The sequence below is a fragment of the Drosophila ficusphila genome, unplaced genomic scaffold (assembly GCF_018152265.1).
Source record: "Drosophila ficusphila isolate 14025-0441.05 unplaced genomic scaffold, ASM1815226v1 contig_106, whole genome shotgun sequence".
Classification (NCBI taxonomy): domain Eukaryota; kingdom Metazoa; phylum Arthropoda; class Insecta; order Diptera; family Drosophilidae; genus Drosophila; species Drosophila ficusphila.
The window spans coordinates 13928076-13943595 of NW_025063993.1; the positions used below are offsets into that span (position 1 = coordinate 13928076).

A 15520-nucleotide genomic window follows, 5' to 3' on the forward strand; every position below is an offset into this window, starting at 1 on the left:
AAACGCTATATACAGACACACGAGTTAATAATAATAATATAACGCAGCTTGAGATAATAATAATAATAGATTTTGGTTAACAATAATACAATAATTAGGTTTTTTTTCCATTTGCCTTCCGCTTTCTCGTCGATCTACTACATTATTTTTTGTTTACTTTTCGTGTTGTTTTCTCTCACTTTTCATCTCTGTTTTTTGTTTTTCTCTTTTGTTAACAAACTACCAATAACAAATTTTTACTAATTCAATTTAAGTTTTTTTTTATCTTTTGTTTTCTGCTTTTGTTTTCCTCCTTGTTTTTTTGTTGTTTATAAATTATTGTTTGTTGCTTCCGGTTACCTTGTTGTTGCTATTCCTGTGTATTTTAAATTAAAGGAAAATCATGGTTTATCCTTTACCAATTCCTGGCGGTAAAACGGCCTATACGATGCCTCTAAATATATAGTTATTATTACACATATGTGTTATATGTATATGCCTATATGTTTATGTTAATATGCAAGTGATTTCGATCCGGTTTAGTTGCACCGTGATCCCGGCGGATCCTAGCCGTAGTCGCCGCCGAAGCGACCGTGCTTGTTGCCCCCGTTGCTGTTTTGGACCGCCGCCGCTGCTGCCGCCGCCTGTGCGGCCTTCTCCGCCAGCAGCGCCGCCTTCTGTTGCATGTAGGGATTGAAGTGTTGCATGTACATGGAGGCGGCTGCTGCCGCCGCATAGTTGTTGGCATAGTTATTGCTCCTTTGGTTGTTGCTGCCATTGTTGCCGCTCCACTGTTGCTGTTGCTGCTGGAGTTGCTTGTGTTGCTGCTGCTGCTGCTGTTGATGTTGCTGTTGTTGATGTTGCTGCTGTTGTTGTTGGTGCTGATGTTGCTGCTGTTGATGCTGCTGCTGCTGCTGTTGCTGCTGCCAGTAGCTCTGCTCCGTCATGTAGTTGCTGGCATCGCCCTCTTTCTGATACAGATAGGAATTCAGCAGCGATTCACGTGCGGCGGCGGCGGCCGCCATCTGATTGTTCTGGAACATATTCTCCATGGCCGCCGCCGTTGGATAACAAAATTTATTGCTACTACTGTTGCTGTGATTTTGATTGTTGGCTACTGGAAGATGTGTTTGCTGTTGCTGTTGCTGCTGCTGCTGCTGCTTGGCCGAGGCATGGTAGTTGCTATAGTCCTGCTGCTGCTGCTGTTGTTGCTGCTGCTGCTCCTCGTAGCTGGCCGTCCTTGTTCCCGTCGCAGGTGCTGGCTCCTTGTGAGCCCGGCTTGACTGTCATTCACCTGAGGCCGTCACCGTGGTCCATTGCCAGGGGCTGTTGTAGCCCTGCTTTGGATTGCTGGAATTAGGGATTGGAATTGATATGATGATCAATGATTTGTTTTTTAGAAGAAGAAATACTTAATTTTCTTAAACTCTTTTAGCAATTTAAATTGGTAAATTTTATTCAACTACTTGTATGTTAGGTAAAGAATAATAGGATATAAAGCAAATTTGTGGAGACGATAAGCTTCACTGAGTAACTTAGAACTGTGATTCATTTTAAACTATAAATACACGCCTTGCAAATTTCGAATTCAAGGTCCAAGTAAATAAAAAAAAGTTCTAAACAATTACATATATCAAACGTTCTATCTAAGAGTTTGTTTCATTTAAAACTCTTTTGTACTATTTATCATCTAATTTAATAGTTTACTTAAGCACCTATTTTAATATATTTCGATGAAACTTAAAAAATATCTAAAACTTGCAACTTCATCAACATAAATCAAATTAATCTGAATTATGAACTTTATCTGGTTACAAGTATTATCTGCTTTGGTTTTAAGGAATTACTCACCTTCCGAAGAGCGGATGCCATAGCGCTGAGTTGGCATCCATTCCCGCTGCGGCGGTCTCCGCCAGATGCTGCTGCTGCTGTTGCTGCTGGACATCCTGGGCGAGCATGTTGCCCCGCTTCCGCTGCTGCTGCGATCCGGCGGCAGGGTGCATCTGCTGCTTGGCCTGCTCCAACGGGTTGTAGGTGACGCAGGCCTTGCTGGAGCGCAGGGTGCGTCCGTGTCCGGTTCCCGTGTCGCCGCCCTTCACCTGATGATCGGACGCCGACTTGTGCATGGAGAGGGCATTGGGACGCCCTCGCATTCCGTCGAAGGGCACGTTGAGCAGGGGTACCACGTTCGCCTCCGGTTCGAGCAGATTCGAGAGCGATTTGATGGTCAGTCTGGGTTTGTGCTCCGCCGGCGCCGGCGTCGCTGGAGCAGCAGTGGTGGCCACCGGAGCCACTGGAGCTGCGGTGGATGGAGCAGCAGTTGTATTCGAAGCACCGGCTGCTGTCTTGGTTTTGGTGAAGTTCGCGATGGCCTCCGTTTCCTGAGGTTCCCGCCTTGGTCGCTTGTGCTCCTGGTGATGATGATGTGATGGGGCGGCGGTGGACGAGGATGACGATGACGCCTCCTTGGCCGCGTCCCAATTGAGGAACTGCGGCAATTGCGGCTGCAGCAGCTTCTGCATGAGAGCCAGCTCCACGGGATTGGTGAAGCCATTAAAGGCATTCGAACCGCCGGCTGGACTTTGGGGAACTGGAGCAGGAGCCGCAGGAGGAGGAGCTGCCGCTGCAGGTGGCACTGGAGTGGGTACCTTGGGCTGCTGCTGCTGCTGCTGGGATTGCTGCTCCTCCGTCGGCTTCTGCTTTATGCAATGCTTGTACAGCTCGTCCAGGTGCTGCAATCCAAACTGGCTGTTGTACAGCGGCAGCAGGTTGCTCATGAACTTCCGCTGCAAGCCCAACGGATCCTTGATGGTCTTGAAGAACTCCTGAGACAGCTGGCCAAAGTACGGCAGCCACAGCATCTGCTGGAGCAGCGCCAGCGTGGTGGCATTCAGATCCGTGGAGAGACTCGAATCCGCCGGCGAGGGAGGAGTGGGCGCCACGGGAGGAACCACCGGAGGTTTGGGTTGAGCTTGCACCGGTTTCGGCAGCGTCTGCTTGGGACTGGGACTCCGCGGCTTGCTGGGCACCACGATCACCGGATCCGGATCTTTCGCTGCCTTGGCCGCCTGCTCCGACTCTGTTTTGAGGATGGCCTCCAGCTGCTCCATGGTCACCACGAGAATATTGGGATTCTGGATGATCTCCGGATAGGCGAAGGCCTCGGGAAGACGCAACTCCGGCCGGGTGGTCAGCAGCAGGGGAATCTCCCGCGCCGGCGAGGCCAACACGGCACCCAAACGATCCTTTGGCACGAGTATCGGGTCTGGGACCTTCCACTGCGGATTGCTGATCAGCATCTTCAGCTGGGTGAGGGCATCGGGATCCTTGTCCATCTTGATGCTGGCCTTGGGTCGCTTCTTCAGCGGCTGACTGGACTCCTCCTCCTCCTCGTCATCGATGACGACCGTTTCGAGTTTCCCGTCGCGTCCGGCTTTGCCCAGATCCATGGGCTCCGCCTGCTGGGGATTGTTGTTCAGCTTGAGGAACTGCTCTAGGATGAGATTTTTAATGGTCTCCGAGGTGGTTTCCACCTCGGCAGGTATGGAGTTGGCCGGCAGCTGGAGATCCCGTTCCGGGGACTTGAGTATATCCGAACTGGAGGTGACAGCACACTGGCTACGCGATTCCGAGGGTGGACACACCTCCTCGCGCTTCTTGTAGCTCAAATCCTTGGGCGTCTCGTCCCCGCCAGAAGGCTTCTCCTTCTCCTTTTCCGGCGTGGGAGTGGGCGTTGGTGTTTGGGTGAGTTCCACGGTGGCCGGAGTGGGTGGCTGGGGTTCCGGCTCGGTGGCCACCGCCTCCTGTTGCTTCTCGAAGGCCTCGATGCCCAGGAATAGCTCTCCATTCAAGCCCTCGATTTCACCCGCCTCGTTGAAGGACAAACACTTGGGGGCATCGTCGCTGTCCATGCTGAGAATTCGCGGCAGGTCCTTGTCGAGATCGGGCACACAGAAGGAGCTCAGCTCGTCGCCGGTGGAGGTGGTGGTGGTATTCTGCTGGTTGTTCCCGCTGCCAGTGCTGCTCTCCTGGACGAGATTGTCCTCGCAGCTTCGCTTGACCAGCGAGTCGAGCAGATCGGCACCGTTGCTGCCATTGTCGCTGCTGCAATTCTGCAGCAGATCATCGGCGTCGTCCAGCAGATCCTTCAGATTCTTGGTATTCGCATCGAAGCACTCGACATGATCGCCGGCGGCCAGCGGCTTGTCGTCCAACTCCTCCTCCTCCTCCTCCTCCTCCGGCAGGACATCCTCGTCGGGCAGCTGGACCAGTGGGAAATCGCCCTTGGCCAGGAACAGACCCGTCTTGGGACACAGCTGCATCTGCAGCGGCGAGGGCGTCGAGCTCTGATATGTGGGCGTGTTGGTCTTGGTGGCCTTGGTCGAGGCATTCGTCTCCTCGCTGTCCAGCAGTCCATCGAAACAAGGCGTGGCCTCCTCCGTCGTCTCCGGCTCTTGGACAGGCGGCAGCACCACCACATCCTCGAGCACGGTGGTCAGGTGGCCATTCTGTTGTGCTGCAGGCTCAGTTTCATGCTCCTGTGCCTGCTCCGGCTCCTCCTCCTCCTCCTCCTCGATATCATCTGGCAATTGCGTGGCACTGTCCTCCCAATCCTGCAGCAGATTCTGCCCAATGGAGGGCAACTGCTGCTCTCTGTGTGGCTCCTCTCGATCCTCATGATCCTCGGCGTGATGATCCAGCTGCTGATGCTCCGAGTGCTGCTGATGCTGCTGCTCCACCTCCTCCTCCTCCAAACGCTGCAGATGCTGTTCGCGCTTGACCTTCATCAGTGGGGCGGCGGAGCCGTGGAAGAATTTGACTATCCTAGTTGAGGAAGCATCGGTGCGCGGCATCGATCGCCAGCCGTTCGTCGTCTTGGTGAGGCGTATCCGGTTCCGCTTGTCGTAGTCCTCGCAGCGCACCTCCACGATGCGCGTGTCGTCCTGTTTGACCCACAGGAAGATCGGATTGACGCTGGGCGTCGTCGGCGAGGAGGCGGGTGCGGGTGCAACGGGCTGTGGAATTGGCAGAGCAGCTGCAGCGGGAGTGGTGGTGGGCACCACCTTCTCCTCCAAAACGGGTAGAGCCTTGGGCTTGGGACTGATGCGCTTCGTGGCCGCCACATTCGATGCAGTGGCTGTGGATGTGACTGTTGTTTTGGTTTCCAATTTAACGGATGCCGCACGCGGCAGACTTTTGGCTGGCTGTTGTTGCTCATGTTGGTCCTGTTGCTCCTCCGGCAATGGGAGGGGATACAGCGGTGATGGCTGAGCGGTAACTGGGTGATTCAGTGCGGGAATGGGTGCGATGGATGGGATAGCAGCAGCAGCCGGGACAACGGCTTCCGGGCTGCACTTTGGTTCCGTTTTGATTTCGCGCAGCACATTCTTATTGATGCGCGGCGTATTGGCCACCTTGAGGTGTCCAAACTTTTGCTTGGCCCGCGTCGATTTGCCCTTGGCTCCCTTCCCCCGGCGACGGGTGGTCTGCTCCTCGAACACCAGGAAGATATCCCGGGCCACTCTCCGGCGTTCCGATTTCCGGTGGCAGACCGGTGGAGCCGCCTCCAGTTCCTGCTTGATGATGCCCTCGTTGTTGTTGCCCGTATTGTTGTTGTTGTTATTATTATTATTGTTACTATTCGCATTTGGCTCCGGCTCATCCTGGCTAGCTGCACACTCACTTGGCCTGCAAGTGTTCCGGGGCATTTTAAGGCCGTATCAGTTAGTGATCATCCGTGATCTGTGGCTTTAGTGGTGTCCTGGTCATTTTCCCATTACCGCTTTCACATTCGCTTCCCCGGGCTTTGTTTTTTATTTATTCCAATGTTTTTGGCTGCTTCCCACCGTATCCGGATTTTTCGGTCGAGCGCCACCCCCGCCCCCTGCCCACTTCTGATTGGGAGCAGTGTTCTGATTGGACAGCGGCCCAAGTAAAAGCCTTCGCTTTGGGGCTTCCAAACTTTAGTCCGTTCGCATCGCCGCTGCACTTTGCGATGCCCCACCGTTTCCAATTCGATTGAAGTTCACTTGGGGAATCCAATTCGAATCGCCGTGTGCCTTGGATTCCTATGCGCTGTGTGTTTTACGTTGACAAAATCAATGAATTTTGTATGTATATGTTTGCTTTCGATATGTTTTCATTTTCTGTTTTTGGCATATCGATTTTATTAAGGCGATATCGATTTTACTTCTGCTCTGGCAACTTACGATTACAGCGTTCATGCCAACTTGTTAAGACGAGGGTGTTATCGCGCAGCCGCGGAATTTAAAAGAAATCTTTCAAAACAAGTTATGTATAAGTAAAACAACTATTAGAAGGTGAATACTTAAAAATAATAATGCTTTTAAGCTGGATTGTAATTAATAAGAATACGGCTTTTTATTTGTGTTGTTTAGGTCTAAGCATTTAATCAAATTTAAAGTCAAATTTATACTAATTAAAAATAAGTATTTCAAAACACAAATAGAAAATATGATTTTATTATAATGAAAACTAATCATAATCTGACCTAAAATTCTGGGTTTGTTTGAAAAATCAATTGGTGTCACTAGTTGCATTGTTTTTTGTTTTTTCTTGGTTATTGCACTGTTGTTAAGAGCAACGGGCAAATCAATCAATAACTTTGAATTAAAATTCCAATTCTCATTGATTGGTGCACTGGCCAGGATGCAGAAATCGGGCTCCGACGAGGGAGCCTCTGCTGGCCAGCCAGAGGATTCGCCACCGGCTCCCTCGCAGAAGTCCCTGGATTCCGGAAGTGGCGCTGAGTTTCAAATCAGTTTGAACGAGTTTCTAGAATTTCTGAAACTCTCCTGTCATGTAAACGATATGATAGCCAAGTCCGACATGGGGAAACCACACACAAGGGAGCCAGTGCCACCAATTGAGGGCAGTGCCGCCACTTCCAAGCGGAACTCCAAAAAGGACGAATTTGACTTTGCCCAGTTGGCGGAAAATCCGCTGGTTAACGAACTACTTGGATTGCGGCGACCCTCTCGGAATTCCAATGCTCGTCACGGCGACCAGGCGAGCTCCAGTTTGCTCCAGGAGGCGAAAACTAGTGTACTGCGTTCGGGACACAGTCACCTTGGCCGGTCATCCCGTACGGAATCTACTTACCGAGGACTACATCCCAAATTGGGCGAACAACTGGATGCGGCCATCAACGAGGGTGTCCTGGATTCGGTTTTGTCCTTTATTTGCCCGGTTCCCATGCCCACACAACTCCAGAATGGAAAGATTAAACCCAAACAGCTGCAGCCACCGAAAGAGCTTCTCACCCAGACATCGCCCACTCCGAATTCGAATCCCATTCCTCCGGCAGCTCCTCTTACCTCGGGGGCTTCCAAGTCCCTGATGGAGTTGGGTCACTCACATGGGCCGATGCCTTCAGCCATTCCATCAGCTCCTTGCCTCCAGCAAGTTCATCACGGCGGAGATACTCATCATCCGGACCAGATCACAAATAGCATGGTAAGGGCCATGATCAAGGAACCGATTCCAAAGCCGGGTGTTATAAACGCCGGCAGACGCAAGTCCTTGCTCCTGGTTAAGGATAGCAAACATGCCAGGCAGGAGAGAAAGGAGTAAGTATTCCAAGGGAAAGTTTGAAACAACTCATTATTGGGTTATAAAATACAAATGCTTATATAGAATTAATAAGAATAAATAATAGTAAATAGAAATAATAATAACAATATATAGAAAAAAGAGAAATAATTTTAAATTAAAGGTTTTTATTTTATTGTTTCTTATCTTAACTATTTTAATATTTTAGTCAGCAAACAGTTTTCCAGTTTACTAAATGAGTTAATTCAATTTTGTTTAAAGTTTTTAAAGTATGTGAATTGTTCATGGAATTCTATGAATTATGTATTGACTCTATTTTAATTATAATACTTTTTTATATTTTCTTAACAGACCCGAAGTAGTGATCCACGTCTGCGACGAGGTGAAGAACACCTCGAAGGACTTCACCTGCCCGCAGCACCTGCTGGTGACCAAAATGGGCTACTTTGCGGACGTGACTGCGGGTCAGCGGCTGGAGGAGATGGACATATCGGTGCACTGCGACATCCTGATCTTCGACTGGCTGATGAAGTGGATAAAGCACAGTGCCCAGAGCCAGGATCTCCCGGTTTCCGGCCAGAGCAGCGGTCCCCAGCTGGATGGCAATAATGTGGTGCCCATTTTGGTGTCGGCCAGTTTCCTGCAGATGGAACCACTGCTCCTCGAGTGCCTGGCCTTCTGTCATGCTCACCTGAGCGAAGTGGTCAGGACATCCACGAATCTCTCGTGTCTGAATGATGCCTTGGTCACCCGACTGGCGGCCATGTTCACGAATCTTGAGCTGGAAATGGTGCGGGATAAGAAGGAGCGAGTGACACCGCGTTTGTGGACCAAGTTGATACAGTCCCTCTGCGAACCGGATCCCGAGGTGCTTAGAGGACATTTTTACAGCATGTCTGGCTTGTTTCGCTGCTCCAGATGCTTCAATTGTGTCACCAATACGATGAAGTCCTATGTGAGCTGTGTGCCCAGCAACATCCGCCTGAATCGCTGGGGCCAACTGATGAGCCATCATGTGAGGGACACCAACTGGGATCTCAACGTGTACATCGTCCAGCTGTTCAAGGAACTCAAGTCCTGGAGGAAGGTCTACTGGAAGTTGTGGGGCCACTGCCACTATCTCTACTGCTGCACTTGCGAGGCCCACTTCCCGGTCTACCAGATGCACTGGTGTCGCTTCCATCCGGAGGCACCCAACTTCCTGGGTCCCGTGGGAAATGCCGGGCCTGCTGGACGATTCTCCTGCTGTGGCCAGCAGGCCTTTCGCTATGAGACGCTGCCAGGACCAAATGTATGTATCAACTTAAAGTTCAGAGTAAAGTATAATATTCTTGATCGAACTGAATCGAAGTTACCAAATTTAAAAAAAAATGGGTTTGCTGAAAATTGTCAAATTTAACAAGTTCTGAGTCCATAACTTTTCTAATTAAAATCAGATTTCAAAATGGAATTCCTCTAAAAGTTTCTATTTTAATTCTTTAACAAACTGCATCATTAGAAAATTTTTTATTTTTTTGTTTTTTTTTCAATTTTTATGATGTAACCTCTTTCCAAATTTCCTAAAAATGGGTTTGCTAAAAATTGACAAAATTCTAATTCCTAAGTCCATTACTTTTTTTTATATTTTAATCAGATTTTGAAATGGCATACCTCTAAAAGTAACTTTGTTTCATTGATTTTATATGAAGAAATAATTTCATTAAGTTTCATGAAAATCGGACGACTATACTAATAAGTTATTAACTTTATCTGGTAGATTTAATAACCCGAAATGTTATATTTCTTCAGGGCTGCCAGTTCCGCGAGCACAGTGTCCTGGTGGAAACGGATCGTGAACGAGCCATCCTGGCCATTGCCCAGTTGGTGGGCGAGAACTATGCCCTTTGTGAGCAGCCACCACTGAGGATTCAAGAACTGGCAGCTGCTGGCGAGATCAGTCCCAGTTGGCAGGGTATCTCCCTGACTCCCCAGAGATGTCGTCAAGGTCTTTTGCCGCAGCTTTGCATGGACAGTGTCCTAAAAAGGGGTATTTAATGGATTTTTGGGTGATGTTTTTTTAATGAAATTAAATTCGTAGTGACCAACCACCGGGTGAGCCGTCGCATGAGAGGATCGCGCTACCAAATGGACACCAGCACCGATTCCGAGACGACTTCCACCAGCGAGGATGATGCGCGATGCCTGCGTCCGCGCATGCGCAATGTTCACGATGATGATGAGGATTACAGTTCCAGTAGCGATGGCTGCGAATCGGAGCATCGACCACCGCCCAGGAAAACTAGGGGAAAGAAGTCACGAAAGCGGTAAGTTTAGAAAGATCATCATAGATTTATAATTCAATGCTGACCTTTATAATCAGTCCCACCGATGTTTCGGGTCGTTTTTGGTCCGGCGAGCTCTCCGCCCGCAGCAACCAGGATCACCAGCGCGATTTCGAGGAGAAGATCATGAAGCAGGTGGCCAACTATGTGACCAAGAAGACCGGAACGGATCAGTGCCTGGTGCAGAATGCCCAGCCACTTGGTGGCTCCTATGTTCGCCTCGAATCCGAATGGAAGGAGATGCTCAAGCAGCGCCACAGCCACCACAGCATCCAAAATTCCAATGCCACTGGCATTTCGATGCCGCAGAATAGTAACACTTGCATGGGATCCACAATCGCTGCCGGTGGATCCTCCGTTTCCGTCATGTCCAAGCAGAAGCACAAGTAGCAATTCGTTCCCGAGTAGAAGTTAATTGCATTCGCCATTCGTAGACCAAATATTTAGTCCGTTTCTTAGTAAAATGTTTAGTGCAAATCATAAATATTCATATGAAAATGTAGAAAAAAATTAATTAATTGAAAATGTAGAAAATTATATAAATGATTGTATTGCATCTCAAAATGATTCCGACTTTTGTGATGGAAACAGTGCTTGCGTAAATTTGGTTTGTCAATTACAAAGAATTTGGGCTTTATTTAAGTGTTGGCATTTAGACAGAGCCTTAAAAAATTGGTTTAGACAAAAATTATTTTAATATACAATTCTCAAGCTAGGGTAAATTACATTTTCCATTCTTCAGTCTAGGATTGTTTTACAAAAATCTCTTTTACGTTTGCAGCCTCTCCACAAACTAAAATTATAACTTCTATTTAAGCATTTCTTAATATTTGTTTATTTATTTATTTATTAACTTAACGCAATTTACAAAGACTTCGATTTGTTATACACTTCTTATTTTCACATTGAATTTTTTTTTAATTTTCTTTTGTTTTTTTTTCTTGTATAAATTAAGATTGAAATGGAAAAACAGTATTATTTAAGAAGGGGCCTGCAAATAAATGCGACTGCACGTAAGGAAATGAAACAGAACCCTGGGTTCGATTGCATAACACATGCTTGAGGGGCGCGTGGGCATGGCCTTAGGCTCAACCTTTCGTTGACCCATCCAGCGGCAAAAGGTGCACAAAAATAGTCATTAAAAATTAATAAAAAAAATAATAACATCGAATTCATAGAAATACAGGCAATGCGATTTTGTAGACATAATTTACGAAAATGATTTTCTGGTTGTGTGTGTACTAGAATTTAGCGTGATTGCCAGTTTGAAAGATTGATGCTGAAGTTGCTGGTGCTGTTGGTGAAGCCGCCGCCGAGAATGGTACTGGTGATAAAGTGGCTGGGACAAGCTAACTGAACAGGCCCTCCGTGGCCTTCTCCAAGTTCCAGTTCTCCTTGGACAGCACGGCGCGCGCCTCGTGCTCGTCGATGCCCATGTCCTTGAGACGTTGGATCTTTGAATCACAATCGGGAAAGGTGTGCGGTCCGCCCGCATACGCATTTGTCCAGTGCTTGGCGGTCAGCAGAAACAGCTCGTACTTGTCCTTGAACTGGTACGCCACCACGGCGTCCTGCGGATCGTCCGGCTCGGCGGCGGCCAGGAGCGCCTGCAGGGACAGCAGCACAGTGCGCAGTGTCATCGCCGCGGCCCAGTTGTCCTTCAAAATGTCCAGGCAAATGGCGCCCGTCACCGACGAAATGTTCGGATGCCAGATGCGCGTTATGAAGCGGACCTGAAAGCAGGTTGGAATTGCATTTAATGCTGTCTTTTGTTGTGGATATTTAAAAAGTTCTTGAAATACTACAGATATTGTGTTTCATTATATAAATTTATGTCTATAACCTAATCGAATAAATATTTTAATAAATTATATTTTACAATGAACATAAATTTTACGTTATTTTCGAAGCATATACAAATATTGTTCTTGTACTACCAATTTTAGAAACACAATATTACACATAAACAACATATATCCTTCGTCCTTTTTACTTGTACTAACCTTTGGCGGATTGAAGGGATATGTCTCGGGCACCTTGATCTCCAGGACGAACTTGCCGCCTTCGTAGGGCGTGTCGGGAGGACCGGCGATCTCGCCGCGCAGCTCCGTCCAACTGTCGTTGACCAGTTCTATTTTGATGGAACACTGGACGATCTGTCAAGGGGTAGAAGTCACAAAACACAAATCAGTGCGGGCAGTGTTCACATTTTTACTTGATATCGATATCTGGAACGTAGGGACCAAGAAGCGCGCCAAAAAAAATGGAACCAAAGTCCGGGGATGTGGACCCCTCTCCAACTACCTCAACTCTTAGGGGTGGCAGTGGTGCAGCTGGCGATTCCAAGGTAGCGGGTAAGTGTACTTCGTCCTTGGTCCCTTTTCCACACACTCACCTCCTCGCTGCGCATCACCTCCTTGAATTCCCTCTTGATCCGCGATACGGCCATGTTCGCCATGATGTTTCTGTTTTCTGTTTTCGGGCTCTCTCTTCACTGTTCTCCGTTCCCCGTTCTCCTTTCCCCTTTCACTGTTCTCAACTGCTTTTTATTGTTGTTGCCCCTGTGCAATTTTGCGGATTTTGTGTCGCGTTGCGTAAAATCCGGTTGAATGGTGGCCTCCAAGGTCGCTTCTTCCGATCGGTTTACAGATTTGTCGAGGCTAGGAGCTCGACCAGCACACAATAAACAACAAACTCAATATCCCAATTTCATCAAAACTGACTTTTTACAGTGCTCAGCACGTCTATTTTGCTGTGCTATTTTTTTTTGTTTTCTTAGTGTGCCCGCCGTGCCGCATGCCAAAAATTCTGAAAGCTCACCCATCGCTTGAAAGTATCGATAAAGGTTCTGCAAATTGGCGCGCAAAAAATGTACCTTACATCGAAGATCGGTTTTTGAAATGTGAGGTGTCAGTTTGATTACTAACGGTTTTTCTCATATGTTTCATGTTTTTCTTAAGCAAAAAATTTCGAATTGAATTTCTTACATTTCTCTAAAGCTAACCACTAATTAAATCGTGTATTAGGTATACTTTTAATTTCTTATTTATTCAACATCAAAATAGTAAAGAACAGATTATTCAGACCTGCTATTATACAATAACAAGAAGAAAATTATAACCTCTCTTTCATCATAAAGAAGAGCCTTATTTACTATTTACATTTATACACTAATATACAAAAAGAACTGATCATACATATTTTTCAGTCTTACGAGTTTTAAATCTTAACAATTTTTTACATTATTACAATTTATGAATTAAGACAACAGCTGCTATATTTAAATAAACAATCACAGGACTTTTCAAAAAACATGAAATCAATTAAAAATGTTGCTCCTAATAGAACCGCCTTAAGGTTAACGTCCATTTCCATTGGAAAGGTGATGCCAAAAATATCCGCATCCGTTAGCCATTCTTGGCCAAGTCCTGACCAGTGCTTAGAGATCCTACCGACCTTTTCCCCGTTGAGATTTGTAACCTGTTATAACATAAATTACATTTATAAAAGCATTAAGAAAATAGTCATAAACTTAACACACGTTGAAGTCGACATTGCGGCACATCGAGCAGAAACACAAGGGTCCTTCGATGCGCAGAACAAGATCATCACTTTGGTTTAGAATGCGAAAGGATGGTCTGCAAATTGACCACTCCTCTTGGATGCTACCAATTACATTTCCGGGTGGAGCAGACACCTCGATTTTGTGCAGGCAACACGGGCAACAAATGGAGGAACAACCAAATGACCGATGTAGGTGAATCACTTCTTCCTTGAGATATTTCTCAAAAATCCTCATGTGAAAGGGTCTCTCGGGGCAACAATTTCGGATGCAACAATTTGTGTCCTCCACCGCATAGAAGACCTTCTGACCCAAGACATTTTGGATCGAGTACCTGTTGTTGGTCTCAAATCCAGTGATAGCCTCAAAAAACTCAATTTGTTGCTTAACCAAAAGCTGGTCGATAGTCTTTAGGTACTCCATTCCTCGTAGACAGTTTGGTATTACATTGGTCCAGCCTCCAGATAATCCAACTGGTGCCATTCCAGTACCCACTCCAGGTTGGGTGACTATCGGAGGATGTCCAAGGGGATATCCTGTCATAGGTAATCCCAAGAATTGGTTGCAACATCCTTCAAATGGCTGAAGTGGGGGTTGAACTGGATACCCATAGGAGTTTTTTGACGGTGGATTTCCGTTTTGATCACCAACTTGGTTTGGTTTTCCGGCTTCATTCGGTTGGGAAAATTCCGAGAGTGGCGTCTCAGAAACTGGAACCATTTCCAATGGAATCTGAACAGGGACGGCGTCGGAATTCATAGTCAGCTCTTTTTGACATCCAAATCAAAAGCACAAGTTGCTAAGATACAAACATTAAAACTGATTAGAAGTCGAAGCCAATTTATTGTAGAATTATTGTTTAGGTTATGGTTTAAAAAAAAAAAAATCAATTAAATAACATATATCTTGATAAGCTCTATTTACTTCACCATGGCCCAGCGACCTACTCAATCAAAGTTTTCTGATTTGAACCCGTTTGTGATACCGGATCAAAAAACCTCCACCAAGAATCAACTATACCATCGCCTTAATAAGCAGCATTCATTGACACAGAACTAAGGTTATTTTCCATTGCGTCTCTGATCTTGAACAGCGAACACATAAAACTTAAAAATATCAACAGTAATCGAAGTTCTTGTGACCTCAGTAGAATGGTTCTATTACGCATACCTGCCTTGTCTGCGGTCGGAAATTTGAAACTTGTTTTGCCTCCAAAGAACTAAAAAAAAGAATTTGTTATTTTGAGGCGTAGGCCTCTCTTAGCAACAGTCCAAAAATAATAGAAAAACTTCAATAATGCGCCGTAAGATCTTGTGTTTATAATGGGTAATGATAAAAATTCGGGTATATCGAGTTCAACTGGAGTTCCGAATTGTTCCATAAATTTTACAAAAAATTTACAATCTGTTGAAAAATGACTAATAATTTATTTCGGGACCAATGAGTAATTAAAAAAGATAATCATTTTAACCGAAATTACTAAGCTTTTTAACTTACTTTTTGTAATTTTTTTAAATAGTAAGGTGTTACAATTTTATGACACTTTCTAAGATTACTACCTACGGTATACCCCCGTCTGGAATTAATTAAAACTTGCCATTCTCTTTTATTGCCGAAATTCACGTTTTGCATAGCCCCAAATGGCGCTTGAAAAAAAAACGTGTCAGCAAAAGCGTGTGTCGAAGTTTTAGAGCCAACACAGCAACAACTTTTCCGCGATAAGGAAATAAACCCAGCGAACATTTAAAAATACATTTGGAGTTTTGCAACTCATAAACTGTTTTGCCTATTGGGCACACGTGTTTTTGCTCCCCTTTTTGCGCCGCTCTTTCGGCCCCAAAACAAAACGACTGACCGATACAAACAAACAAATGCCGGTTCTCTCTCTTGCGTTCTTCCTTTTTAACATTTCATACTCTTTTCTTTTAATACCCTTTTGAAGAATATTATTATTTTAAACAAACATATAATTCACAAAGGCATAAATTGCTATTTATAAACAAATTTAAAGACACTAATTTTGAAATATTTCATGAAAAATTTGGGCACTTAAAAAAAAATCTGTAAAAAACGATAAAGTACAAAA

General features: G+C 46.1%; 4 protein-coding genes across 6 annotated transcripts; 1 reads left to right on the forward strand and 3 right to left on the reverse strand.

Moving 5' to 3' along the window:
* Positions 1-428: 428 nt before the first annotated feature.
* Positions 429-6127, reverse strand: LOC108087496. Its single transcript, XM_017184892.2, has 2 exons — positions 1831-6127; positions 429-1329 (listed from the first exon to the last, which is right to left on the reverse strand). The coding sequence occupies exons 1-2, from the start codon at positions 5685-5687 to the stop codon at positions 1266-1268; spliced, it is 3921 nt and encodes a 1306-aa protein (XP_017040381.1). The 5' UTR covers positions 5688-6127; the 3' UTR covers positions 429-1265.
* Positions 6128-6648: 521 nt separating this feature from the next.
* LOC108087420 (uncharacterized protein KIAA1841 homolog) lies at positions 6649-10436 on the forward strand. Its single transcript, XM_017184767.1, has 5 exons — positions 6649-7568; positions 7903-8842; positions 9340-9577; positions 9629-9854; positions 9911-10436. Exons 1-5 carry the CDS (start codon positions 6649-6651, stop codon positions 10260-10262), a joined length of 2676 nt encoding a protein of 891 aa, XP_017040256.1. The 3' UTR covers positions 10263-10436.
* Positions 10437-10683: 247 nt separating this feature from the next.
* LOC108087431 (ubiquitin-conjugating enzyme E2-22 kDa) lies at positions 10684-12654 on the reverse strand. Its single transcript, XM_017184785.2, has 3 exons — positions 12268-12654; positions 11876-12028; positions 10684-11605 (listed from the first exon to the last, which is right to left on the reverse strand). The coding sequence occupies exons 1-3, from the start codon at positions 12328-12330 to the stop codon at positions 11222-11224; spliced, it is 600 nt and encodes a 199-aa protein (XP_017040274.1). The 5' UTR covers positions 12331-12654; the 3' UTR covers positions 10684-11221.
* A 247-nt stretch (positions 12655-12901) lies between these two features.
* Positions 12902-14715, reverse strand: LOC108087426 (phospholipid scramblase 2-like). 3 transcript variants are annotated; one of them, XM_017184776.2, is made up of 3 exons: positions 14605-14715; positions 13414-14233; positions 12902-13352 (listed from the first exon to the last, which is right to left on the reverse strand). In XM_017184776.2, the coding sequence occupies exons 2-3, from the start codon at positions 14191-14193 to the stop codon at positions 13125-13127; spliced, it is 1008 nt and encodes a 335-aa protein (XP_017040265.1). In that variant the 5' UTR covers positions 14194-14233; positions 14605-14715; the 3' UTR covers positions 12902-13124. The 3 variants fall into 3 exon arrangements, with proteins under 3 accessions (XP_017040265.1, XP_017040266.1, XP_017040268.1); XM_017184777.2 differs by lacking the exon at positions 14605-14715 and adding an exon at positions 14359-14459; XM_017184779.2 differs by having other exon boundaries at positions 13239-13352; positions 13410-14233.
* Positions 14716-15520: the final 805 nt, after the last annotated feature.